The sequence below is a fragment of the Electrona antarctica genome (assembly GCF_951216825.1).
Source record: "Electrona antarctica genome assembly, chromosome: 15".
NCBI classification, from domain to species: domain Eukaryota; kingdom Metazoa; phylum Chordata; class Actinopteri; order Myctophiformes; family Myctophidae; genus Electrona; species Electrona antarctica.
Window position 1 is genome coordinate 5,408,736 of NC_136796.1, and position 27,649 is coordinate 5,436,384.

Consider the following 27,649-nt stretch of genomic DNA (forward strand, 5'->3'; position numbering starts at 1 on the left):
TGGCTTATGAGCTTGGAGATGGGCTACGTTCGGTGTGAGAGAGACATTGCGGTCAAAGGACCCACGATGGAAATAAGCTTGGTGTGTGGGTGTGTGTGTGTGTGGGTGTGTGTGTGTGTGTGGGTGTGTGTGTGTGGGTGGGTGTGCGTGCATGTTCATGTATTATGTATTTGTCAGTAGAAATGTCAGTCAATCAATCGATCGATCAATCAGTCAATGAATAAATTACACAGAACATTACAAATAAATAGCATGTCCGCATGTATGACTGAACACTTTGCCTGCCAATGACGTCGTTGGCCTCTTTCTCCCTGATGTCGCTGTTCGCTGACCTATAAATCCTTGGTTTTCGGGGGTTCCTTAGGGGCTGCAAGCCTGTAGGAGCCGGTGGGGAAAAACACCACCTAATGCATTCCTGTATGGATCAACTGGGCGCAGCGCTCGCTATACACCAGAGCCTGTAGCTTTCAGACGGACTGTAGCGTATATGGAGGATCACGATTATTGTCCAATTCTAGCACATCCGTGCGCCTCATTTGAGGGCACCCGTGCACGGAATGGAGCGACACAGAATATAATATACTATGACTTTTTGGTAGGTAGGTGAATAACGCTCTGAATCCTGGCAGTCAAAGAACACAACAAACCACTTGAACCCTCCCTCTAGTGTGTAGATAACCGGACCGGAGTTACGACTGTACTTTGACTGTGTTTTTTTTTGTCTATACACAAAATGTCTTCGCCAATAATTGCCAATCTACAACCTCACAACGTGTCGTGCATGTTGTGAGGTTGCAAGATTGTCTGTTATTTGATGTGGCGGATGTTTCCCCCAGAATAGCTAGGGTTCAAGTGCTTAAAAATGAGGGAAAGGATTAAAAAAACAAAAAAAACAAGAGTGCAGGTTTGAGCAATGGCCAAATGTTCCTCTTTCTCTGTCTGTCTCTGTCTCTGTCTCTGTCTCTGTCTCTGTCTCTGTCTCTGTCTCTCTCTCTCTCTCTCTCTCTCTCTCTCTCTCTCTCAGACCGCGCGCCTTGCGGTGCTTTGACCGGTGTTGTTGTCATGCCAACCGTGTTGCCTATCCACCACTATCTGGGTGGGTGGGTGGTCGGGTGGGCGGCCGGGTTGAGGCGGTATAGCAGCAGCAGCCGCCGCCGCCGCCGGTATACAGCCTATATTTAGCCGATCATTAGCTTGCAACAATGACTTGGACGCTAATCAATAGTTATATTCAAGCCTATACAATTGAAGTTTAGTATATAAGAGGCTCAATACTGGGTTGGTAGGGGTGTGTGGAGGGGGGGGGGATATCGGGGGCGATGGCGTGAGAGGGAGGAAAGGATATCATGGCTGTCGGGCAGAAACCTCATATCTGCACGTTTTTAATTATTATTAATATTATTTTGTAAATTAACGGCCGACTTGATCACGCTGCAGCGTCCGCACGAAGGTATCGAAAAGTAGCAGATCGATAAGCTCGAAACACGTTTGTATATAGCTATAGTCCATAAGCTATTTTGGCCGTTTTTAATACATTTTGGGCGGGAAGCCCTTTTTTGGGGTTTGAAGCATTATGTTATTATGCTTTAGCTGTTGAAAAATAGCAGATCTACAAGCTCATAGCGCGGCACCGAGTGCCGCGCTACGAACTTGTAGGTCTGCTATTTTTGAAAAATCGTGAAAATGTGGTGCAAATTTTTGGATATATATTTCAGAGCGAACATTTTTAACTAAAATATTTGCTTCTGGGGGGGTCCCTGGAACAACATATTTTGAGATGGGGGGGTCCGTGGCCCAATAGAGATAATTCTGGGGGTCCTTGACATGAAAAAGGTTGAGCACCACTGATATGGAAACATGGGTTTTTCAGAAAAGCCTTTTTTTAATCGCCATCATCAAGGGAACCCCTTTTGGTGTTTCAAGCATTCTGTTATACTTTAGCTATTGAAAAATAGCAGATCTACAAGCTCATAGCGCGCCACCGAGTGGCGCGCTATGAACTTGTAGGTCTGCTATTTTTTTTAAAATCGTAAAAATGCGGCACAAATCTTTGAATATGTATATATTCTTTCAGAGCGAACGTTTTTTTTATTTCGACGTCAGACCTAAATGGGTTAATTTGAAGCCTGAAAGGCAACAGTTTCAGACATGAGGTTTCCGAACGGACAGAGACGTTCTAGTAGGAGGAGGAGAGTGGTAGAAATCAAAGCATTGGACAAGAGTTTTCTGCAGAGGGGAGGGGGGAGGGGAGGGATAACACAATAGAACAGATAATTGAGGTAGATTGAAACGGTGAAAAGAAATGCTGCTGACAAAGATCTATCATCTGTGTCAATGTGTACTAGAGATGGGTGCTAGCCCACTTAGGCCTGAGATTTGTGCCGCATTTTCACGATTTTTCAAAAATAGCAGACCTACAAGCTCGTAGCGCGCCACTCGGTGGCGCGCTATGAGCTTGTAGATCTGCTATTTTTCAATAGCTAAAGTATAACATAATGCTTAGTTAAAACACCAAAAGGGGTTCCCGTCCAGAATGGGCTAGAATAGCAAAAAAGAAAGTTGACATTATTGTCACTTTAATAACAGTAACAGAAGTAAAAGTAATTGTCTATATAATTGTTTGAGTATAAGAGTGTAAGAAAGTACCCAGTGAAGGACTACTCGAGTTCTGTCGTTAAATGTTCACTTCCTAAGTATGAGCTTCTGACTTATTCAAATAGTCAGAATAATAATTGAATAATAATTGAATGCACACCTGTCACCTGAAACAAGCCTCCGACAACAGCCCACAACTACCATTATCAACAAGTGACTTCACAGAAAAACAAGCCAAAACTTGCTTATAATAAGCAGTATCGGTAACACCGGTGGTGTCCATTTCTATGTTCATTTTTATAATTTATTTTGCCTACAATTTATGGTTGCTTTGGGTCTGTTGTTGGTATAATTGCTTTTCTTGTTTGCGTGTGCTATTGGCGATTGTGGAGTGAAAACTCATGGCTTTGAAAAGTATAGCAATTTCCTCAGTGAAATGTTTTTGTTCCGTTATATTATATGTTCTTCTGAGGGAAATGGTTTCTCTAGACTTTGGTGGATTTAATTCCAACAACTCTGCACGGTAACATATTGCTATTAATGGCTGGGACAGAACACAGAAATATATCAGCAAATAGTATACATCATGAATCCACACGATTTTGGACAGAATTGTGCGCGTTATGAGTATAATTGTATCACCATAGATTTCACTGTGTAGGCTAGTTTATGAATGGAACACATTGATAAAGGTCCCCCCTGCTGCGTTTCCAATTGCTGCGGATGACAGTGTGAAGGCAAACCGCAGCAAATTAAATATGCAAGAATCCCAATTTCTCTGCCCATTCGCATTGAGTCTACCGAAGTATTAGGTGAGAATGTGACCTTATATCCACTTTGTTGTGTCTTTTTCGTAAATTACCGCCATCAAAACAGATGTGCAAGCTCGAAACGTGGATCTGCTAAAAAAAATGTAAATAAAATTGAATCCTGAAAAGCAACGGTTTTGGACTTGTGAGGTCCACCTGACAGAGACAAAATATACCTCTGTATTTGTGTGTGCGTGTGTGTGTGTGTGTGTGTGTGTGTGTGTGTGTGTGTGCGTGTGTGTGTGTGCCCGTGCGTGCGCGCGTTGCTTTGTGACATCAACAACAGGAGCTGATCAGAGCAGCAGTCCGGGGCTAACAATGATGAAATGCCTTGTTAGCGGCTGTGAGCCAAAGCCAGCCAGCTGCAACGTGTCGGTCTGTCTGTCCCTCCACGCTAATGGCAAATTACTGCACTCAAATAAGCAACCTGAGGCCCCCTGTGCACTGTGTGTGCGTGCGTGCGTGTGTGTGTGTGTGTGTATGTGTGCGTGCGTGTGTGTGTGTGTGTATGTGTGCGTGCGTGTGTGTGTGTGTGTATGTGTGCGTGCATACGTGTGTCGTATGCTTGTGAAGGACCAAATGTATAACCACACAAGAATATAATAGAGCTCGAGAAACAGAGAGAGATGGTTGGCAAAACAATAGTTTTAGATTCACAGCAGACTTACAAATAGGAATCACTCTGGGTCAGGCATTCAGAGGTTAGATTCAGGGGTTGGGGTTTAGCGCTTATGGGATCGCGGTGGTGGATCCTGTTCATCGATCTGACCGACGGGGAATGTGTTAACCCATTTTGGCCTGACGTCGAAATTTTAAAAACATTTTTTTTTTAAATGTCTTTTTTTCTGAAAAACCTCATGTGTCTATATCAGTGGTTCTCAGTATTTCATGTCAAGGACCCCAAAAATCATATGTAATGTGCCGCCAACCCCCGTCTGAAAATATGTTGTTCCAGGGACCCCCCCAGAAGCAAAGATTTGAGTTTAAAACTGAAACTCTGAAAGAATATATATTGAAAGATTTGAGGCACATTTTCACGATTTTTCAAAAATAGCAGACCTACAAGCTCGTATCGCGGCACTATGAGCTTGTAGATCTGCTATTTTTCAACAGCTAAAGCATAACATAATGCTTGAAACCCCAAAAGGGGTTCCCGCCCAAAATGTGTTGATCGTCTACTGAAATGTGTAATGGTGACAGCCCTAGTTGATTGGGTTAGTTTAGTATAGAGCATTTAGACAGAGGTTAGATTTAGGGGTTGGTGTTCTACCCCATTTAGATGCCGGTGTCGTGCACAGGCATATAAATATATATATTATAGCCAATATAGCAATTTAGTGAAAGAAAGAAATACAATAATTGTAGGCCTATTCATAAAGTTGGCATACTAAAATAGCTGATGTCCTCACTAGTATAGTATAGTAAATGGTGCATTTATATAGCGCCTTTATCCAAGGCGCTTTACATAGATTGTGCATTACATTCACCCATTCACACACATTAATACAGCGATTGCGGCGGAAGCCATGCAAGGTACCAACCAGCACATCGGCAATTTGGGGTTCAGTGTCTTGCCCAAGGACACGTGGACATGTAGACAGGAGGAGCCGGGATTGGAACCTCCGACCCATGGATCATTGGACGACCTGCTCTACCTCCTGAGCCACAATCGCCCCTAGTATAGTATAGTATAGTATAGTATAGTATAGTATAGTATAGTATAGTATAGTATAGTATAGTATAGTATAGTATAGTATAGTATAGTAGTACATTACTTTGTTAGTACAGGAGTTGGTGTCAAAGTGTCCTTGAGAGGGATTCTGAACCCCTATAATTGCACCCGATGAGCAGCTTGGTGCCTTGCATGGTTTCCTTCCTTCCACCGCGCGTGCGTGCGTGCGTGCGTGCGTGCGTGCGTGCGTGCGTGTGAATGTGAATATAATGTAATGCACCCTGGATAAAGATGCTATATAAATGCACCATTTACCCTCTCTGCATTATGTACGAATGTGCAATGCATGCTGTGTATGACATACAAATACATGCAATGGAAAACAAGAAAAGGGATATTGTGGGCACATTAATGGTGACGGATGAACGGTAGTACATACCACCTCTGTGGAGGGTGATGACATTATATTATTACCACGCACGCACGCGCACACACACACACACACACACACACACACCAGCATCCATCTTGGTAACACGTCTAGTGCCTGGTGGTAATATAAATGACACAGACAAACTAAGATGGAATCACCCCCAGCGGAGAGGGAGCGAGGGAGGGAGGAAGGGAGGGAGCCTCCCTCTTCCCCGGGGAGTGTAGAAACTGTTCCTGGAAGGATCAATAATATTATAACCGCTCCATGTAAAACCACTTACTCTCACATAACAATGCGCCGCCATGCAGTCAGTGCACGGTATAACGGTATATAGGCATGTCATACAAGTAGTACAATGTTAATGTCCATGTTAACCAGGCTTCTTTATTCTTTAACCCATTTAGACCTGAGGCCGATTCTATAAAATAATGGCTTCTAAGAGGCCGATTCTAAAATAATGGCTTCTACAGTTTTCTGAAAAACCTATGTTTCTATGGCAGTGGTCTCTCTCTATGTCGTCTTCAGACGAGCCCACCATCGGCCCACACAACACTTTCAAAAAAATAACCCAGAGTGCCCACTTTTTACATAATTTTTTTATTATTTTTTGCTACGACTTCCACAGACGTCTTGGGCACTACATAGCGTGATTTCCCAGGACGTCTGTGGACGTCTTGGGTTCACAACCTGTTAACTTGTGAGATGTACGTATGTGTGTCATTGACTGATTCCCCAAAATAAGGAACCAAGTGTGTCCCTTATCGGTTCAAAAGAGAGAGAACTACTGATCTCGCATGGAAGAGAGAGAGAGGGGCGCTAGCCCCATCCTATGTCCAGCTTTGAGTGTTTGTGTAAACACAAACATTGTGTAAACACAAACATTGTGTAAACACAAACATTGTGTAAGCACAAACATTGTGTAAACACAAACATTGTGTAAACACAAACATTGTGTAAACACAAACATTGTGTAAGCAAAAACATTGTGTAAGCAAAAACATTGTGTAAGCACAAACATTGAAGACAAAAGTGTGTAAACGCAAACGTTGAAGACAAATTGTGATTTGTCAGAATGAGATGATGTGTGATCAGGGGTGGCCTTAGCAATGTTTGTCAACTACTTTTTTTTCCCACTGACGAAAACCTAGCTATGATGACTAAAGCTACGAGTAAATGTTGACAATTTTGTCAACCAATAAAAGCAAGACTAAAACATGTTGGGGAAGTCACATACGTATTCTGTTGATACATAACAGCCGTATTGATACAAATAGTTTTGACTGTTCAATATCGTGCACGGACATTACTCTCGGCAATTACGCAGCAACACCTCAGCTCATCCTGTCGTCCCTTCACAATAAAGTGTCTCCCCTTTACCTCCCAATGCTGCACATTTTTCCCAGGTTATGAACAGAAAATAGGTGAAACGTAACATCGTGGGAGAGATCAAGGCAGTAAGTGAGAGAGAGAGGGTCAAGGGTGGTGTGGGGTTGACTGACGCCTGCCGGTCAGTTCAGAACTCGGAGGCCCCCCCTGAGGGTGGAGGCCCGTTTCAATTGAAACTGGTGAAACATAGCTAAGGCCTCCTATGTGTATATGATGATAAGAGTGCCCCTCACTTCACACAGGTGTGATTTTTCAACCAACGCTGACCCGCATCCGCGACCAAAGTGAAGCGATCGAAGCGACTGGAAACAAATATATATATATCTTCACGTTTGAACGCACCTTAACACTTTGACTTCTATTCACAAGTTGCTTGAGTTAATTAATTGTAGAACACTTTCCCTGTGATTCGCAAATTGCCCGAGTTATGTTTTCATTGTTTAATCCACATTTTTAATCAGTTTTTAATCAGATCCACCGGACAGAATGGGATATGAGACGCGTTTTGATGACGTCATCGCTAAAAGGTCCGTCGCTCTGGCGTGCAAAGGGATTTATGGGAAATTGAGTCCCTGTTGTTTACAATGGGAAAGCTTAGCAGCGCGCGGCTGCCCCGTCCGGTCTGTTGTTGTGGTCGGCACTTTGGAATATTCTTCAACACTACAACAAGCGATTACACCGTTTTTCCAACCACCTCAAGCTGAACCCAGACAAGACTGAGCTTCTCTTCTTCCCAGCTAAGTCCTGCCCGATGCGGGAGCTAACTATTTCCGTAGACAACGCCCTGGTAACGTCTGTCCCAACAGCCAGGAACCTTGGTGTTGTCCTGGACAGTCAGCTCTCGTTCAAAACTCACATCACAGCTGTCACTCGATCCTGTAGGTTCACACTCTATAACATACGACGAATTAGACCGTTCCTCACCCAGGAATCATCCCAGCTCCTAATCCAGACAACAGTCCTGTCAAAACTTGACTATTGTAACTCTCTCCTTACTGGCCTACCGGCATGTGCACTGAAGCCTCTCCAACTGATCCAAAATGCCGCAGCTCGCTTGGTCTTCAACCAGCCAAAATTCTCACATGTCTCCCCCCTGCTCCGCTCCCTGCACTGGCTCCCGGTCGCTGCCCGCACAGAATACAAAACTCTGATGTTGGCATTTAAAGCAACCAAAGGTATGGCTCCCCCATATCTTGCCAGCATGATTGAACCCTACAAACCCTCCCGCGCACTCAGATCAGCCAACGCAGGGAAGCTGGAAGTACCCTCACTAAAAACGCCGGGACAACGCTCCACACGTCCCAAACTCTTCTCCCTTCTGGCCCCAAAACTGTGGAATGCACTTCCCGTTGCAATCAGAACTGCAGCATCACTCCCGATCTTCCGCCGTAGTCTGAAAACCCACCTTTTCAGACTCCATCATGGCCCATAGCACTTACCCTACCCCCTTAGACAGCACTTCTTAGACTTATATAGCATTTGAAACAGACTCATAGCATGTCATGTAGACAGCACAATAAGTGCATTGTATGTAGTCATAGCACTTCATAGTATATATGTACAGCATAGTATAGCACATATGTGTAGTTTATATGTATAGTGTCATTATATAGATATGTTCTAGTTATAGTTTATATGTATAGTGTCATTATATAGATATGTTCTAGTCACGGTCTTAGCTTACGCATGTTTCGCGATAAATGCATTTTGTTACATATGTGATGTATTCCCATGCTTTTTGTTCTTGCCTATTGTAAGTCGCTCTGGATTAAGAGCGTCTGCTAAATGCCTAAATTGTAAATTGTAAAGTGGATTTTAATGACAAGCAACTCGGCGGTTGGTGCACTGGCTGTTCAAAGGTAACTTTAAACATAGGCCGTAAATTGTCTGCATTCAACCTAACAATGAAAAGGCATAGTTCCTGTCGCGGTCTCTCCTGCATTCATTCAATCCCTTTTCCCTTGTTGTCCCCCCCCCCCCCCCCCTGTGGGTGGGTTTGGAATGCGAGCGCTGCGGGCGGTGATTACTAAAACATATGCCGGGCATTATTAAGCCCGATATACAGTAAAGCGGGGCAGCGGTCAATAGTTCAACATCTAAAGGAGATTATATGCGTTTCCCTGCATGCCTGTACAGAATGCTGACTAATCCTCCACACACCACCACCACCACCATGCCATGGTAAATATGAGCCAACTGTATACCCTGTGCTGGCTCACTGGGAGGTAGGCATGTAACCATTCACTCAACTGACAATACGATTCGTATCACGATATGATTTTTCACGATATTTGAAACAAAAAATATTTTCCCGATTTTTTCCACTTTTTTTTGTTTTAATTTTATATAATTTATCTTCCCCCCCTGAGCTTTTTCAATTTTTTTTTATTTAACTACATTGCAAAAGAAGTAGCATTACTTTTGACAGTGCAGAAACATAATTGCCTTCCTTGATGAGCATCAACGACCATCATCACCTGGGCAGTGGGCACAGTCACAGACACACACAGCTCCCCTCTACAGTCACAGACACACACAGCTCCCCTCTACAGTCACAGACACACACAGCTCCCCTCTACAGTCACAGACACACACAGCTCCCCTCTACAGTCACAGACACACACAGCTCCCCTCTACAGTCACAGACACACACAGCTCCCCTCTACAGTCACAGACACACACAGCTCCCCTCTACAGTCACAGACACACACAGCTCCCCTCTACAGTCACAGACACACACAGCTCCCCTCTACAGTCACAGACACACACAGCTCCCCTCTACAGTCACAGACACACACAGCTCCCCTCTACAGTCACAGACACACACAGCTCCCCTCTACAGTCACAGACACACACAGCTCCCCTCTACAGTCACAGACACACACAGCTCCCCTCTACAGTCACAGACACACACAGCTCCCCTCTACAGTCACAGACACACACAGCTCCCCTCTACAGTCACAGACACACACAGCTCCCCTCTACAGTCACAGACACACACAGCTCCCCTCTACAGTCACAGACACACACAGCTCCCCTCTACAGTCACAGACACACACAGCTCCCCTCTACAGTCACAGACACACACAGCTCCCCTCTACAGTCACAGACACACACAGCTCCCCTCTACAGTCACAGACACACACAGCTCCCCTCTACAGTCACAGACACACACAGCTCCCCTCTACAGTCACAGACACACACAGCTCCCCTCTACAGTCACAGACACACACAGCTCCCCTCTACAGTCACAGACACACACAGCTCCCCTCTACAGTCACAGACACACACAGCTCCCCTCTACAGTCACAGACACACACAGCTCCCCTCTACAGTCACAGACACACACAGCTCCCCTCTACAGTCACAGACACACACAGCTCCCCTCTACAGTCACAGACACACACAGCTCCCCTCTACAGTCACAGACACACACAGCTCCCCTCTACAGTCACAGACACACACAGCTCCCCTCTACAGTCACAGACACACACAGCTCCCCTCTACAGTCACAGACACACACAGCTCCCCTCTACAGTCACAGACACACACAGCTCCCCTCTACAGTCACAGACACACACAGCTCCCCTCTACAGTCACAGACACACACAGCTCCCCTCTACAGTCACAGACACACACAGCTCCCCTCTACAGTCACAGACACACACAGCTCCCCTCTACAGTCACAGACACACACAGCTCCCCTCTACAGTCACAGACACACACAGCTCCCCTCTACAGTCACAGACACACACAGCTCCCCTCTACAGTCACAGACACACACAGCTCCCCTCTACAGTCACAGACACACACAGCTCCCCTCTACAGTCACAGACACACACAGCTCCCCTCTACAGTCACAGACACACACAGCTCCCCTCTACAGTCACAGACACACACAGCTCCCCTCTACAGTCACAGACACACACAGCTCCCCTCTACAGTCACAGACACACACAGCTCCCCTCTACAGTCACAGACACACACAGCTCCCCTCTACAGTCACAGACACACACAGCTCCCCTCTACAGTCACAGACACACACAGCTCCCCTCTACAGTCACAGACACACACAGCTCCCCTCTACAGTCACAGTCACACACAGCTCCCCTCTACAGTCACAGACACACACAGCTCCCCTCTACAGTCACAGACACACACAGCTCCCCTCTACAGTCACAGACACACACAGCTCCCCTCTACAGTCACAGACACACACAGCTCCCCTCTACAGTCACAGACACACACAGCTCCCCTCTACAGTCACAGACACACACAGCTCCCCTCTACAGTCACAGACACACACAGCTCCCCTCTACAGTCACAGACACACACAGCTCCCCTCTACAGTCACAGACACACACAGCTCCCCTCTACAGTCACAGACACACACAGCTCCCCTCTACAGTCACAGACACACACAGCTCCCCTCTACAGTCACAGACACACACAGCTCCCCTCTACAGTGCTCTACTACTGAAAGTGACTCTCATTTCTCTCCAAAAGCACTTGAATATGATGGAATATGACTAAAGCTCACATTTCACATCACACACCATAATTCACTAGCCCCTCACTAGAAAATCGACTTTTTTTATTTCAATAAATCGATTCATATCGTCAGGATATACGATATATCGTTACATGCCTACTGGGAGGGAGGCAGTGGTAATTTCATCCACTAAAACAGTGGTTCTCAAGCAGTGGTCCTTGAGGCGGTTCCAGGTGGTCCCCAGCTAAATGATGGAGAGTTGGGAACCAAATGGACCCTTATTAGACCTTTTAACTCTTGAGAGCGGGGGGAGTATGTCTACGTACATTGCAGTACTGATACTTTTACACATTTTAAGTAAAAAATAAATAAAAATGGGAGTACTTTTTCCACCACTGCTGACTGTATGCAGAGAGTGATCTGTGCATGAACCCCCCCCCCCCCATCCTGCCTGTGGTAACATTTAGACAGCGGAGCCCATGGAGTATTGGACTGTAGACCAGAGTGAAGAGAGAGTCCATCCACACTGATCCCCATTTCATATGAAAGTGGAAAATCCCTATAGCACAAAAATAACGAGATGAGAATGAATAGTTTTGATAACGCAGCTTATTGGACTGAAGTCAAGTTAAAAACCATAACGAGAGAAGATCACCACTTAAATGTCTCACATTCACAGATACTGTCACAGTTACTATATGCTCTTTTACTGATCTATATCTGTCCCTTCACCATGCATATAGAGCTGGTACAATATAGGGCATTTATGGAGAGGCACTTTCATCCAGAGACACTTACAAGTGTTTATTGAACTCTCTAGGGGGGGGGGGGGGGGGGGGTAATCACAATTATTTTTCACATAACCGTCAATTGTTGGCAGGTCTGAGAGAGTACAGAAACTATAATAAAATACGCACATCACTTCGTGGAGGTGCTGGGTTCAAAAAGTGACATAGGAAAGTTTGACCAGATGAAGAGCCTTGGCTCGAAACGTCGTCAATAAATGTATCTTTTGGAGCATATGAGTGTCCCGCGGGTTCTCTTCTCTTTTCCTAGGTCTGAGAGAGTAAAAATGGTCAGCAGTGACTCAGCTACACCAAATATGTGTGTGGGGGGGGGGGGGGGGTGGGTGTGTGTGTGTGTGTGTGTGTGTGTGTGTGTGTGTGTGTCTTGTTTATAGGTAGGCCTACAGTAGTATAGTGGTGGGTTCAATTAATCGATAATGGCATTATGGCAATAATCGTATCGTATGCCTTGCCGATAATAGTATCGTATCGTACCATGTTGATATGGCAGGAAATGCTGTGTGACGTGGCTTTAAAACAAACAAACAAACATCAGTTTTTGGCAGTTACAATATATATATATGAATAGATCTTTTGCATTTATCCATCAAAACATGTTTTTTTCCATGCTGTTTGTTTAAATGTTATCCACAAGTTTTTCAAATTGTTTTGGAAACTGCACTTTCAGACCCCTGTCTGTCGTCGATGGAAGAAACCACTTAGCTCCATATCACTGTTGTTTTTGGCAGCACATGTGATTTTTAGTTTTAGTCATAGTCTCTTGAATAGTTTTTCATTTAGTTTTAGTCACATTTTAGTCACCCGGAATGTTTTGATGTTAGTCTAGTTCTAGTCGACTAATTATCGTGAGATAATGGTCGACTAAATCTACAGTTGATTTAGTCGACTAAATCTACAGTTGATTTAGTCGACTACAATGTATTTTGACGGTGCCTTGATGCCGTCGAAAGGCCTAGTTTCACACTTGCTGAAAATAGCAGATCGTCTATTTTCAGCATGCAACCAAGTGTAAAATGACTTATACTGGATCTCTCGTCCACTAGTCCATCCCTAACATTTTAGTCTTGTTGACGAAACTGTTGGTATATTTAGTCTTCGTTTTAGTCATCGTAGCGTAGTTTTCATTTAGTTTCCATTTAGTTTTCGTCAGTGAAAAAAGGTAGTCGACGGACATTTTTTCGTTTTTAGTTTTAGTCGACGAAATCAACACTCTTTATTTTCATCCTGGAGCCGAGCCTGACACGCAGGCTGACAATATATACTCTTTGTACACTCACACACGCGCACGTACATACACTCACACACGCGCACGTACATACACTCACACACGCGCACGTACATACACGCACACACGCGCACGTACATACACTCACACACGCACACGTACATACACTCACATCACGCACACACAGGTGCGATAAGCTCAAATTTGCCAGTGGTTCGTCAAATCGCGGCAAAACACATTGCCGCCTTTTATTAGCAATCTGCGTGAGGCAGAAGGCAGAGGCGGCGGTTAAGCCTATTACAGGTTGTTGTGACAGACACAGCTGGAACTTACCGCAGCTAAAACCACCGGGGAGGAGAGGAGAGGGACACACCAAAGTATAATCCCACTAAAACCAGCCAATCAACACAGGGGAGGAGAGGGGAGGAGGAGAGGGGTGGAGAGGAGGAGAGGAGATGGGTGGAGGGGTGGAGAGGAGATGGGTGGAGGGGTGGAGAGGAGGAGAGGGGTGGAGAGGAGGAGAGGAGGAGAGGGGTGGAGAGGAGGAGAGAGGAGGAGAGGAGAGGGACACACCAAAATATAATCCCACTAAAACCAGCCAATCAACACAGGGGAGGAGAGGGGTGGAGAGGGATGGAGAGGGGTAGATGGGTGCAGAGGAGGAGAGGAGAGGAGAGGGATGGAGAGGAGGAGAGGAGAGGGGTGGAGAGGGGGAGATGGGTGGAGAGGAGGAGAGGAGAGGAGAGGGGTGGAGAGGAGAGGAGAGGGGTGGAGAGGAGAGGAGAGGGGTGGAGAGGAGGAGAAGAGAGGGGTGGAGAGGGGGAGAGGAGAGGAGAGGGGTGGAGAGGAGGAGAGGAGGAGAGGAGAGGGGTGGAGAGGAGAGGGGTGGAGAGGGGGAGAGGGGTAGAGGAGAGGAGAGGGGTGGAGAGGAGAGGAGAGGGGAGGAGAGGAGAGGGGTGAAGAGGAGGAGAGGGGTAGAGGAGAGGAGAGGGTGGGTAGAAGGCAGGAGAGGAGAGGAGTTGTCTCATATTTGATGCTAGAATTTCGCCGCCCTTTGGGCGGCTCATCCTATAGTTACGCTGCAGTGCAATATGGAAGAAGGAAATTGCGGGAGAGTCACACATACACAGACACTCACTCACTCACTCACTCACTCACTCACTCACTCACTCGTCAGTTCAAGTCCCCCCGCGATGCGATACAAAAATCGTCCACAGTGTACTGCGAACCCATGTGTCTGCAGTGACACTGATGCGAGGTTACTATGAGTCTGTGCGGTGGGACTGGGAAATAATGCTCGGAAGAACTGGGCATCCGACTATGCGTGTTGTGTGCACTCTGGTTGTGGTGATGAGATGTGTGTGGCTGGCCAATCACAGCTGTGCGTTGCTGTGTTGTGCCGTCACGGGGTGCGGCATGTGAGCGGGCTAGCCAATAAGGTCTCTGTGTTGCGTTTGGAGAATTGTGTTGGTTAGTGTGTGTGGTGTAGCCGCAATGGGTGGTGAGAACATGAGGGGGATGTTGCACAGCAATCGGTGACCCCTACATTAAGCTGTGTCCTTCCCAACATGCGGGGGCTATGGCGGGGCTATTTGTGTGTTTTGGGGTAAATGTATTAAATGTGGGTATTACACGCAAGTTTGCGTGGCATGTCTAGCGCGCACATTGGTGCGGGAGGCTGGCCGTGGGCTGTGGCGTGTGATCCTGGCGGCCGAAGTGTGCTGCATTGTTGCTAAACAGCAATCCTGCCCTGAGCTAATGTGACGTGCAGGTTTTGTCTTGTAATATAGATACAGTATATATTATGCCTTGCCGATAATAGTATCGTATCGTACCATGTACGAAATGCTGTGTTTTTATATATTATAATATATATATATATGAATAAATCTTTTGCATTTATCCATCAAAACATGTTTTTTCCTTGCTGTTTGTTTAAATGTTATCCACTAAGTTTTTCAAATTGGTTTGGAAACTTGTCTGACAATATATTTGTCAAACAACATTGGCAATCGGTGATCTATAGGGCGTTTTTGGCCGAAAATGCTTTGGCCATGTCTCGCGACAAAGTGATGGTGGGGGCCGCATGTTGCCCCCTGGGACGCCAGTTGCCATATATGATCTAGGACTCTGTATCGTGATATGAGATATGATATAGTACTTTATTGTCTGTTCACACTGAAATTTGTCTTGCGACCCAGCAGCCAAGTATGCAGAACACACACACACAGAACAAGACAATTTACATACATAAAGCCATGAAGAGCAATATCCACCGCCTAGATTACCATGGCTACTACAACTCCTGATTAAGCCTCACAGTCGACGGGTGAACAAAGGACCTCTTTAGTCTGACCTTATTGTATGCTGGTACACCATATCTCCTTCCTGAAGGTAGCAACCTACTGTATATTCTCCTTACAACACATGCTTAGTATTAGAGGTGATATTCCTGATGATGCTGTTATCATACGTGGATATATGTATGGTTCGTGAGGTCGTTGGCAATACCTACCCAGCCCTAAATTGGTTATTCTTTGGAATCAAAGGAATTCGATATGATATCGTATCGTGGCCTCTCGTGATACATATCTATCGTGTGGAGATGATAAGAAGAACACCTGATGGCAAAGAGGAGGCTGATTTCCTTCAGCTGTTGAGAAAAAACATGAATACAATGCTGTCTGATTGATGGCATATCATTCATGCACAATGCACTCCAAGAAGGAGAAAGACAGAATGACACAGGATGGGGAAAGAATATGGCCTGGCAGGCAACCTGACTGGAATGAGATGGTATATAAAATGAGAACAGATGGGAGAAGAGGAGGGATGGAAGGAAGGACAGAGAGATTGACAGAGAGATTGACACCATCTATGCCGCTGTGTCGTTTAAGGCTGCTGGCAGTTACTGGTGGAAAAAGTACTCGTGTTTTTATTTCAGTAAAAGTATCGATACTGCAATAGAAATAATAGTAGAAATACTCTTACATGTAAAAGCCCGGAATTCCACAGCGTTATTCATAGTCTGGATTTTCGGTGGTGAGGTGACCACCGAACTACAACATGACGTCACGGAGCCGCGGTGAAGAGCAAACCACCGCCACCGCCCCAGCCCATCTCTCTGTTTTTACTCACCACCGCTCAATGTTATGGGCGGCTGTGGCTCAGGAGGTAGAGCAGGTCATCCAATGATCCATGGGTCAGCGGTTCGAATCCCGGCTCCTCCTGTCTACATGTCGAAGTGTCCTTGGGCAAGACACTGAACCCCAAATTGCTCCCGATGTGCTGGTTGGTACCTTGCATGGCTTCTGCCGCAATCGGTGTATGAATGTGTGTGTGAATGGGTGAATGTAATGCACAATCTATGTAAAGCGCCTTGGATAAAGGCGCTATATAAATGCACCATTTATTTCAGCTCCGGTGGTCACCTCACCACTGGAGCTGTGGTCACCTCACCACCGGAGTGGTGGTCACCTCACCACCGAAAATCCAGACTATGAATGAGCCTTAAATGTACTCGAGTAAAAGTACGAAAGTATTGGTGTCAAAAATGTACTTTTAAGTACCAAAAGTAAAAGTGCTCATTATGCAGAATTTCCCATTTCAAGTGAAAGCTTATAATGTAGATCGGCTATTTTCAAATGTCCGAAATGTACAGTATATATAGGGCTGAAATGGTTCATGTACGTTTTGTAATAATAATCAAAATGTACAACGTACTGTAACTAAAGTCTGGTAACAATTGTTTTCACATAAATGTAGTGCAGTAAAAGTACAATATTTAGATCCGAGATGTAGTGGAGCAGAAGTAAAAGTATTGGAAATACTCCAGAAAAGTACAAATGCCTCACAATTGTATTTAGGTGCAGTACTTAAGTTAAATGTACTTAGTTTCTTTCCACCACTGCTAGTTTGGAGCTGCCTGCCATGAAGGGGAGCTTGTCTTGCATGGAGTGATGTGTGTTTGAAGCCAGGTGACGGAGATGGATCGCTTTGTTCGTGATCCGACTCTCACATCACCACCTCAGGGTGCATGTATACTCACTGTATAGGTCAGGGCAACTTTGACCATGGAGTGTATATTTCCACACTCACTCCAGAGGGCCACTATATTTACACACTCACTCCAGAGGGCCACTATATTTCCACACTCACTCCAGAGGGACACTGTATTTCCACACTCACTCCAGAGGGCCACTATATTTCCACACTCACTCCAGAGGGACACTGTATTTCCACACTCACTCCAGAGGGCCACTATATTAACACACTCACTCCAGAGGGCCACTATATTAACACACTCACTCCAGAGGGCCACTATATTTACACACTCACTCCAGAGGGCCACTATATTTCCACACTCACTCCAGAGGGCCACTATATTTCCACACTCACTCCAGAGGGCCACTATATTTCCACACTCACTCCAGAGGGCCACTATATTTACACACTCACTCCAGAGGGCCACTATATTTCCACACTCACTCCAGAGGGACACTGTATTTCCACACTCACTCCAGAGGGCCACTATATTTCCACACTCACTCCAGAGGGCCACTATATTTCCACACTCACTCCAGAGGGCCACTATATTTCCACACTCACTCCAGAGGGCCACTATATTTCCACACTCACTCCAGAGGGACACTGTATTTCCACACTCACTCCAGAGGGCCACTATATTTCCACACTCACTCCAGAGGGCCACTATATTTCCACACTCACTCCAAAGGGACACTGTATTTCCACACTCACTCCAGAGGGCCACTATATTTCCACACTCACTCCAGAGGGACACTATATTTCCACACTCACTCCAGAGGACCACTATATTAACACACTCACTCCAGAGGGCAACTATATTTCCACACTCACTCCAGAGGGCCACTATATTTCCACACTCACTCCAGTGGGCCACTATATTTCCACACTCACTCCAGAGGGCCACTATATTTCCACACTCACTCCAGAGGACCACTATATTAACACACTCACTCCAGAGGGCCACTATATTTCCACACTCACTCCAGAGGGCCACTATATTTCCACACTCACTCCAGAGGGCCACTATATTTCCACACTCACTCCAGAGGACCACTATATTAACACACTCACTCCAGAGGGCCACTATATTTCCACACTCACTCCAGAGGGCCACTATACTTCCACACTCACTCCAGAGGGCCACTATATTTCCACACTCACTCCAGAGGGACACTGTATTTCCACACTCACTCCAGAGGGCCACTATATTTCCACACTCACTCCAGAGGGCCACTATATTTCCACACTCACTCCAGAGGGCCACTATATTTACACACTCACTCCAGAGGGCCACTATATTTCCACACTCACTCCAGAGGGACACTGTATTTCCACACTCACTCCAGAGGGCCACTATATTTCCACACTCACTCCAGAGGGCCACTATATTTCCACACTCACTCCAAAGGGACACTGTATTTCCACACTCACTCCAGAGGGCCACTATATTTCCACACTCACTCCAGAGGGACACTATATTTCCACACTCACTCCAGAGGACCACTATATTAACACACTCACTCCAGAGGGCAACTATATTTCCACACTCACTCCAGAGGGCCACTATATTTCCACACTCACTCCAGTGGGCCACTATATTTCCACACTCACTCCAGAGGGCCACTATATTTCCACACTCACTCCAGAGGACCACTATATTAACACACTCACTCCAGAGGGCCACTATATTTCCACACTCACTCCAGAGGGCCACTATATTTCCACACTCACTCCAGAGGGCCACTATATTTCCACACTCACTCCAGAGGACCACTATATTAACACACTCACTCCAGAGGGCCACTATACTTCCACACTCACTCCAGAGGGCCACTATATTTCAACACTCACTCACTCCAGAGGGCCACTATATTTCCACACACACTACAGAGGGCCACTATATTTCCACACTCACTCCAGAGGGCCACTATATTTCCACACTCACTCCAGAGGGCCACTATATTTCCACACTCACTCCAGAGGGCCACTATATTTCCACACACACTCCAAAGGGCCACTATATTTCCACACTCACTCCAGAGGGCCACTATATTTCAACACTCACTCCAGAGGGCCACTATATTTACACACTCACTCCAGAGGGCCACTATATTTCCACACTCACTCCAGAGGGCCACTATATTTCCACACTCACTCCAGAGGGCCACTATATTTCCACACTCACTCCAGAGGGCCACTATATTTCCACACTCACTCCAGAGGGACACTGTATTTCCACACTCACTCCAGAGGGCCACTGTATTTCCACACTCACTCCAGAGGGCCACTATATTTCCACACTCACTCCAGAGGGACACTATATTTCCACACTCACTCCAGAGGACCACTATATTAACACACTCACTCCAGAGAGCAACTATATTTCCACACTCACTCCAGAGGGACACTATACTTCCACACTCACTCCAGAGGGCCACTGTATTTCCACACTCACTCCAGAGGGCCACTATATTTCCACACTCACTCCAGAGGGCCACTATATTTCCACACTCACTCCAGAGGGCCACTATATTTCCACACTCACTCCAGAGGGCCACTATATTTCCACACTCACTCCAGAGGGCCACTATAGTTCCACACTCACTCCAGAGGGCCACTATATTTCCACACTCACTCCAGAGGGCCACTATATTTCCACACTCACTCCAGAGGGCCACTATATTTCCACACTCACTCCAGAGGGCCACTATATTTCCACACTCACTCCAGAGGGCCACTATATTTCCACACTCACTCCAGAGGGCCACTATATTTCCACACTCACTCCAGAGGGCCACTATATTTCCACACTCACTCCAGTGGGCCACTATATTTCCACACTCACTCCAGAGGGCCACTATATTTCCACACTCAAAAAGTGTACAAAGAGGCCTGGGCCATGGCTCAATGGTCCAGGCACGTTGGCTGGTAATCCAGTCTGGCAGTGTGCCGTGGGTTTGACTCCCGATCCCGACGGCCTTTACTGCATGTCTTCCCCCCATCTCTCTCCCCATTTCCTGTCAGCCTACTGTCTGTCCCTCCATAAAACATATAAAATAAAGGCGAAAGTGTACAAGGAGTATACTATATTGTCAGCCTGCATGTTAGGCTGTCCAGGATGAAAATAAAGACTGGGGGTCAGTGTTCATTTCGTCAACTAAAACTAAAGCGAAGAAATGTCTATATACGATCTCATTCCAGTCAGGTTGCCTGCGAGGCCATATTCTTTCCCCATCCTGTCTGTCATTCTGTCTTTTTCCTTCTTGGAGTGCATTGTGCATGAATGATATGCTATCAATCAGACAGCATTGTATTCATGTTTTTTCTCAACAGCTGAAGGAAATCACCCTCCTCTTTGCCATCAGGTGTTCTTATCATCTCCACATGATAGATATGTATCACGAGAGGCCACGATACGATATCATATCGAATTCCTTTGATTCCAAATAATAATAATGAAAAAAAACCCCACAAAGTTTGGTTCCACCCCGCCACAGGGCGTGCAGTGCCCTGTGTCGGCTCGGTCGGACCCACGGTTGTCCAGAACCGCCCCCAAAAAAGGCCTCTGCCCGGGCTCTGGACCGGGCCCCTGCCCAGGGTCCTTATATGGAGCTGGCCTGTTCTGGCGACTGCATAGACTCCATATATGGGCATGAAAGTAAGGGACTCAGACTTAATATCTGGGTGGGGAATGCATTTCCAACTTGCATCGTTGCAAGTAGGCCAGTGGCCAATTGGCACCGCTCTAGTATCTATAAATGCACCGTTTAACCCATTTTGGGCGGGAACCCCTTTTGGTGTTAGCATTATGTTATGCTTTAGCTATTGAAAAATAGCAGATCTACAAGCTCATATCGCGCCACCGAGTGGCGCGATATGAGCTTGTAGGTCTGCTATTTTTGAAAAATCGAAGAACCACTGACATAGAAACACACACACACATGCACACGCACGCACAGGGATGTGCAATCAAGTACAGGGAATCACAGGGATTGATGCTCGAGTGCTGCCTGTGTGTGTGTGTGTGTGTGCATTAACGCATGTACGGTACTACGTCATCCGCATGTGGGAATTGAAATGCCTCGCCGACGTAACCACGAGATTACAGCATGCCTGACCCCGCCTGACCCCTGCGTCGTGGAGCGCAATTAATCTTTTTTCTTCCTCTTTCTTCGGCCGATGTGTTTCGTGTTTTTCTTTTTGCCGCATTCCGACGACAGCATCAGCTTGCATTCTCTCTTGTACAAGAAGTCCCCCAGGCCCAGAAGACCCCCCCCCCCCCACCCCCCACCCCCCTCTTCCACGGGTCAACAGCTGACTGCCATCAGTGAACCTTGAACGAAGTTGGAATTGGATCGCTGAACCTCATCAACTGACCCCCCCCCCCCCCCTCCCTCCAGCCTAGCCGAGGAGAGAAACCGTGATCCGTTCCGAGTCGATACTGTCTCCACCCCGTGTGTGTGTGTGTGTGTGCGTGTGTGTGTGCGTGTGTGCGTGCGTGTGTGTGTGCGTGTGTGCGTGCGTGCGGCGCGCTTTAGTGCCCTGCAAACCAATGAGCACCTCGGGTGGGGTTGGGGGGGGGGGGTCCTGCCGCATGAGGACCTTTCAACTCGGGGGGCGGGGTCACGCTGATATTGCCTCAGTCGTGTTTTTGTGTGTGTCCACCACTATGGCACCAAAGAGAGCAGCACTCGCTCTCTCGCTTTCCGACTGTGGGGCTGAGACAACGCCCTGGAATGCCCTGACACTAATAACTATAGGGGTGTTAGCCTCGCGCAGCGATACTAATATAAGGCCATTTTTTTAACTAGCTCCTCGCCACTCGCCCTACACACTTCCACTCGGTTTGAGCATAGATATATAAATAATAGAGACGCAATGCAATGCAAGTGGATGGGAGGGGAATTCCGGTGCCGTCTCTATTATTTATATATCTATGCTCAAACCAAGTGGAAGTGTGTGGGACGAGTGGCGAGGAGCTAGTTTCAAAAAGGGGGTAACTGTGTGGATATTGGTCTCGTCCCTCTCAGTATTAGATTGCATAAAAAAAAACAATGTCCCGCCCCATATTTGCATATCCTGGGCCCTGGTTGGTTATAGCCCGTTTCCAGACGAATCTGGATGGCTTGTCATAGCAGCTTGTAGGTCTGCTATTTTTGAAAAATCGAAGAACGACTGCCATAGAAACATAGCTTTTTCAGAAAACTGTCAGGATGTAGAAGACATTTTTAGAATCTGATCTCAGGTCAGAATGGGTTAACAGCGATATACGTACGATACGTATCACGATACATGGTTGACGATACGATACTATGGACTATATTGGTTCATTCATGGCGATACTTAGGTTACCATAAGATTAAATTATTTACAAATGGATACGGTAACTATTTAGCAAAGAAATCATTTATCAATATTGACCAAGTGTAGCGATATTGAATGGTAAAGTAATTAAACCACTCTTTCTTTTTTCTTGACAGTGTATTGAATGTACAGGGTTTGATGAGGGCCCAGGTAGGGCCGCGCCTTAATTTTCGGGCCTGTTGAGAACTCTAGTTTGAACTCTAGTTCTGTCCAGACGACGGAGCCGCTCGTCGGCAGTCTCCTCCTGTGAGAGTGTGGAGGTCTTACTGCTGGGGCAGGTCGGCGTGTGGAGGTCCTACTGCTGGGGCAGGTCGGCGTGTGCACGCATCCGCCTGGGTGACGTCAGACTGCTGGGGCAGGTCGGCGTGTGGAGGTCGTACTGCTGGGGCAGGTCGGCGTGTGGAGGTCGTACTGCTGGGGCAGGTCGGCGTGTGGAGGTCGTACTGCTGGGGCAGGTCGGCGTGTGAAGGTCGTACTGCTGGGGCAGGTCGGCGTGTGCACGCATCCGCCTGTGTGACGTCAGACTGCTGGGCGAGTGTGGTCGCTTTGGCATGGGATGAACTTTGACCAATACATCACAATGACCTGGGGGCACCATATATGGGGGCTGATGTCACGTGATGTCACGTGATGACCTGGGCACCTGGGGGCTTGCCTGGGGTGACCAGGGGGCTGATGTCACGTGATGACCTGGGCACCTGGGGGCTTGCCTGGGGTGACCAGGGGGCTGGTGATGACCTGGGCACCTGGGGGCTTGCCTGGGGTGACCAGGGGGCTGATGTCACGTGATGACCTGGGCACCTGGGGGCTTGCCTGGGGTGACCAGGGGGCTGATGTCACGTGATGACCTGGGCACCTGGGGGCTTGCCTGGGGTGACCAGGGGGCTGATGTCACGTGATGACCTGGGCACCTGGGGGCTTGCCTGGGGTGACCAGGGGGCTGATGTCACGTGATGACCTGGGCACCTGGGGGCTTGCCTGGGGTGACCAGGGGGCTGGTGATGACCTGGGCACCTGGGGGCTTGCCTGGGGTGACCAGGGGGCTGATGTCACGTGATGACCTGGGCACCTGGGGGCTTGCCTGGGGTGACCAGGGGGCTGATGTCACGTGATGTCACGTGATGACCTGGGCACCTGGGGGCTTGCCTGGGGTGACCAGGGGGCTGATGTCACGTGATGTCACGATAACCTGGGGGCTTTCCCGCTGTGAGCGACAGGGATTTGAGTTGGTTGACGTGACGACGTCAACCAACGACGAGGGATTGTGGGTTAGGTGTCCAAAAACGCCAAGGTTTCATAGTTAGAGAATGTAGAATAATTGTTATTTTGATCAACGATGACAAAATATTCTTTCGTTTTGGGTCTTGAGAGGCTAAATGTCATCACATGGTGGTCCGCGGCTCAAACGCGGACAAAAGAAAATGGGCCTTCATATGAAAATGGTTCAAAAACCACTGCATTGAAGCATTTAAGGATATGAAATCACTGCATGGTCTCTTTGGAAACTGTCCTGAAGAAGTCCATGCAGTGTCGTCGTGTCATTCATCTCTGTGAGTCGACCTTTACAAAGACCTCCCCCGCTGAAGGTCACCGATGACTGTTCACAGCATGGCAGCCCTTATAGCTTAGACACACACACACACACACACACACACACACACACACACACGCTCAGGGGTCAACGATGACTGTTCACAGCTGGCAGCCCTTAGCTTAGTGCATTAAAAAGTGATGTGCTCTGTTACTGTCACTCTTCAAAGGCCTGCACTTTCAGACCCCTGTCTGTCGTCGCCGGCAGAAACTAACCTCTTAGCTCCATATCACTGTGGTTTTTGGCAGCACATTTTAGATTTTTAGTTTTAGTCAGTCTCTTGAATAGTTTTTAATTTAGTTTTAGTCACATTTTAGTCACCCGGAATGTTTTGGTGTTAGTCTAGTTTTAGTCGACTGAATCTACAGTTGGTTTAGTCGACTAAAATGTATTTTGGCGGTGCCTTGATGCTGTCGAAAGGCCTAGTTTTACATTTGCTGAAAATAGCATTGCAACCATCTCTCGTCCACTAGTCCCTCCATAACATTTTAGTCTAGTTTTTATTTGTTGACGAAATTGTCGGTATATATTTAGTCTTGGTTCTATAGTCATCATATAGCTTAGTTTTCATTTGGTTTCCATTTAGTTTTCGTCAGTGAAAAAAGGTAGTCGACGAACATTTTTGGTCTTAGTTTTAGTCGACGAAATCAACACGGCTCCATATCCGTATTAAGTTACTTAATCACACCACAGCGTCACACAAAAGCAGATAGCAGATCTGCAAGCTCGAAACGCGGCGCAAAGCGACACGTTTTGAGTTTGTTGATCTGCTATACTCTTGATTTAGTCATGCACGATGTAAACGGTAGCATGTCGAAATCAGGCCATATCGGCCACAAAAATGCCATATCGGCCTCGGATCAGTCTCAAAATGATCCAAGATTATTTTCACAGATATTGAAGACGCAATAATAATGTGAGCGTCAATGACTCTGAGTTGCTTTTATGTTTGAAGGCAGCATAATCCGTATAATATCTGAATCGGTATCGGCAGATATGACCCTGCAAATAACCGGAAATCGAATAACGGTCATAATTTCATAATCGTGCACCTCTACTTTGTAATTTGAATCCTGAAAAGTAACATTTTTGTACATATGAGGTTTCCACCCTCACACATAGACACTGCACGCACGCACGCACGCACACACGCACGCACGCACTATGCTATAGCAGTCAACAATAGGCGAATATTCTGCCAAAATAGCTCTCAGCGTTGTAACGCGACACGTGCAGATCTTCAGTTATACTTTCGGCGAGGAGATTTGGCATTTGTGCATATGGGGAAAACAGGAGGAGGTCAAGTACAGACAGAGCCCTGGCGGACCCCGGTGTTGTAGGAGTTTAGTTTACTGGGGCACTACAGACTACAGAGCCCTGGCGGACCCCGGTGTTGTAGGAGTTTAGTTTACTGAGGCACTACAGACTACAGAGCCCTGGAGGACCCCGGTGTTGTAGGAGGTTAGTTTACTGAGGCACTACAGACTACAGACTACAGAGCCCTGGCGGAACCCGGTGTTGTAGGAGTTTAGTTTACTGAGGCACTACAGACTACAGAGCCCTGGAGGACCCCGGTGTTGTAGGAGTTTAGTTTACTGAGGCACTACAGACTACAGAGCCCTGGCGGACCCCGGTGTTGTAGGAGTTTAGTTCACTGAGGCACTACACTCACTGTCTGTCTGCTTTTATACGTTTACCTTGCTTTTATTGTCAGTCGCTCTGATGAAGAGATTCTGCCAAATTGTCTACGTGACCGTTTCTGACCGAGGATAAGTCATTGATTTTTTTTTCAATTGTCGTTTTTTCATGTCGTATGAAAGCAAGGAATCATTGCTTCAAATTTACATATTGGTTGTTCAGTTTGACCCACCAGTTTTGGAGATATGGCTTACGGAAAACAACGGCTTGAAATGTTCACTTCTGAGGACTAACATTACACCTAGCTACATGTTTAAGCATTAAGCATTAAGCAATTTACCATTTAGGCATTTAGCAGACGCTCTTAATCCAGAGCGACTTACATTAAGCAAGAACAAAAAGCATGGGAATACATCACATATATAAAAAGCATTTATCAAGAAACATGCGTAAGCTAAGAACGTAGCTAGAACATATCTATATAATGACACTGTACATATAAACTATACATATATACTATACTATGCTGTACATATATACTATGAAGTGCTATGACTACATACAATGCAATTATTGTGCTGTCTACATAACATGCTATAAGTCTGTATCAAATGCTATCTAAGTCTAAAAAGTGCTGTCTAAGGGGGTAGGGTAAGTGCTATGGGCCATGGTGGAGTCTGAAAAGGTGGGTTTTCAGACTACGGCGGAAGATTGGGAGTGATGCTGCAGTTCTGACTGCAACGGGGAGTGCATTCCACAGTTTTGGAGCCAGAAGGGAGAAGAGTTTGGGACGTGTGGAGCGTTGTCCCGGCGTTTTTAGTGAGGGTACTTCCAGCTTCCCTGCATTGGTTGATCTGAGTGCGCGGGAGGGTTTGTAGGGTTCAATCATACTTGTAAGATATGGGGGAGCCATACCTCTGGTTGCTTTGAATGCCAGCATCAGGGTTTTGTATTCTGTGCGGGCAGCGACCGGGAGCCAGTGGAGGGAGCGGAGCAGGGGGGAGACATGTGAGAATTTTGGCTGGTTGAAGACCAAGCGAGCTGCGGCATTTTGGATCAGTTGGAGAGTCTTAAGTGCACATGCCGGTAGGCCAGTGAGGAGGGCGTTACAATAGTCGAGTTTTGACAAGACTGTTGTCTGGATTAGGAGCTGGGCTGATTCCTGGGTGAGGAACGGTCTAATTCGTCGTATGTTATAGTGTGTGAACCTGCAGGATCGAGTGACAGCTGTGATGTGAGTTTTGAACGAGAGCTGACTGTCCAGGACAACACCAAGGTTCCTGGCTGTTGGGACAGACGTTACCAGGGCGTTGTCTACGGAAATAGTTAGCTCCCGCATAGGGCAGGACTTAGCTGGGAAGAAGAGAAGCTCAGTCTTGTCTGGGTTCAGCTTGAGGTGGTTGGAGGACATCCACTGTGAGATGTCAGCCAGGCATGCAGTGATGCGCTCTTCCACCTGAGAGGCAGAGGGGGGGGAGGATAGAAACAGTTGTATGTCATCGGCGTAGCAGTGATATGATATATTGTGAGCGGAGATGATAGTGCCAAGGGATTTAGTGTACAGTGAGAAAAGGAGGGGACCAAGTACAGA

At 46.8% G+C, this 27,649-nt stretch overlaps 1 protein-coding gene across 1 annotated transcript in view; it reads left to right on the forward strand.

The window, feature by feature from the left end:
• gabbr2 (gamma-aminobutyric acid (GABA) B receptor, 2) overlaps positions 1-27,649 on the forward strand; it is a gene marked incomplete at both ends in the record, with an annotated part of 420,874 nt that overhangs the window by 87,090 nt on the left and 306,135 nt on the right. Inside the window, 1 exon segment of the mRNA XM_079522984.1 lies at positions 23,108-23,284. Within this exon segment, the coding sequence (XP_079379110.1) occupies positions 23,108-23,284 (177 nt within the window).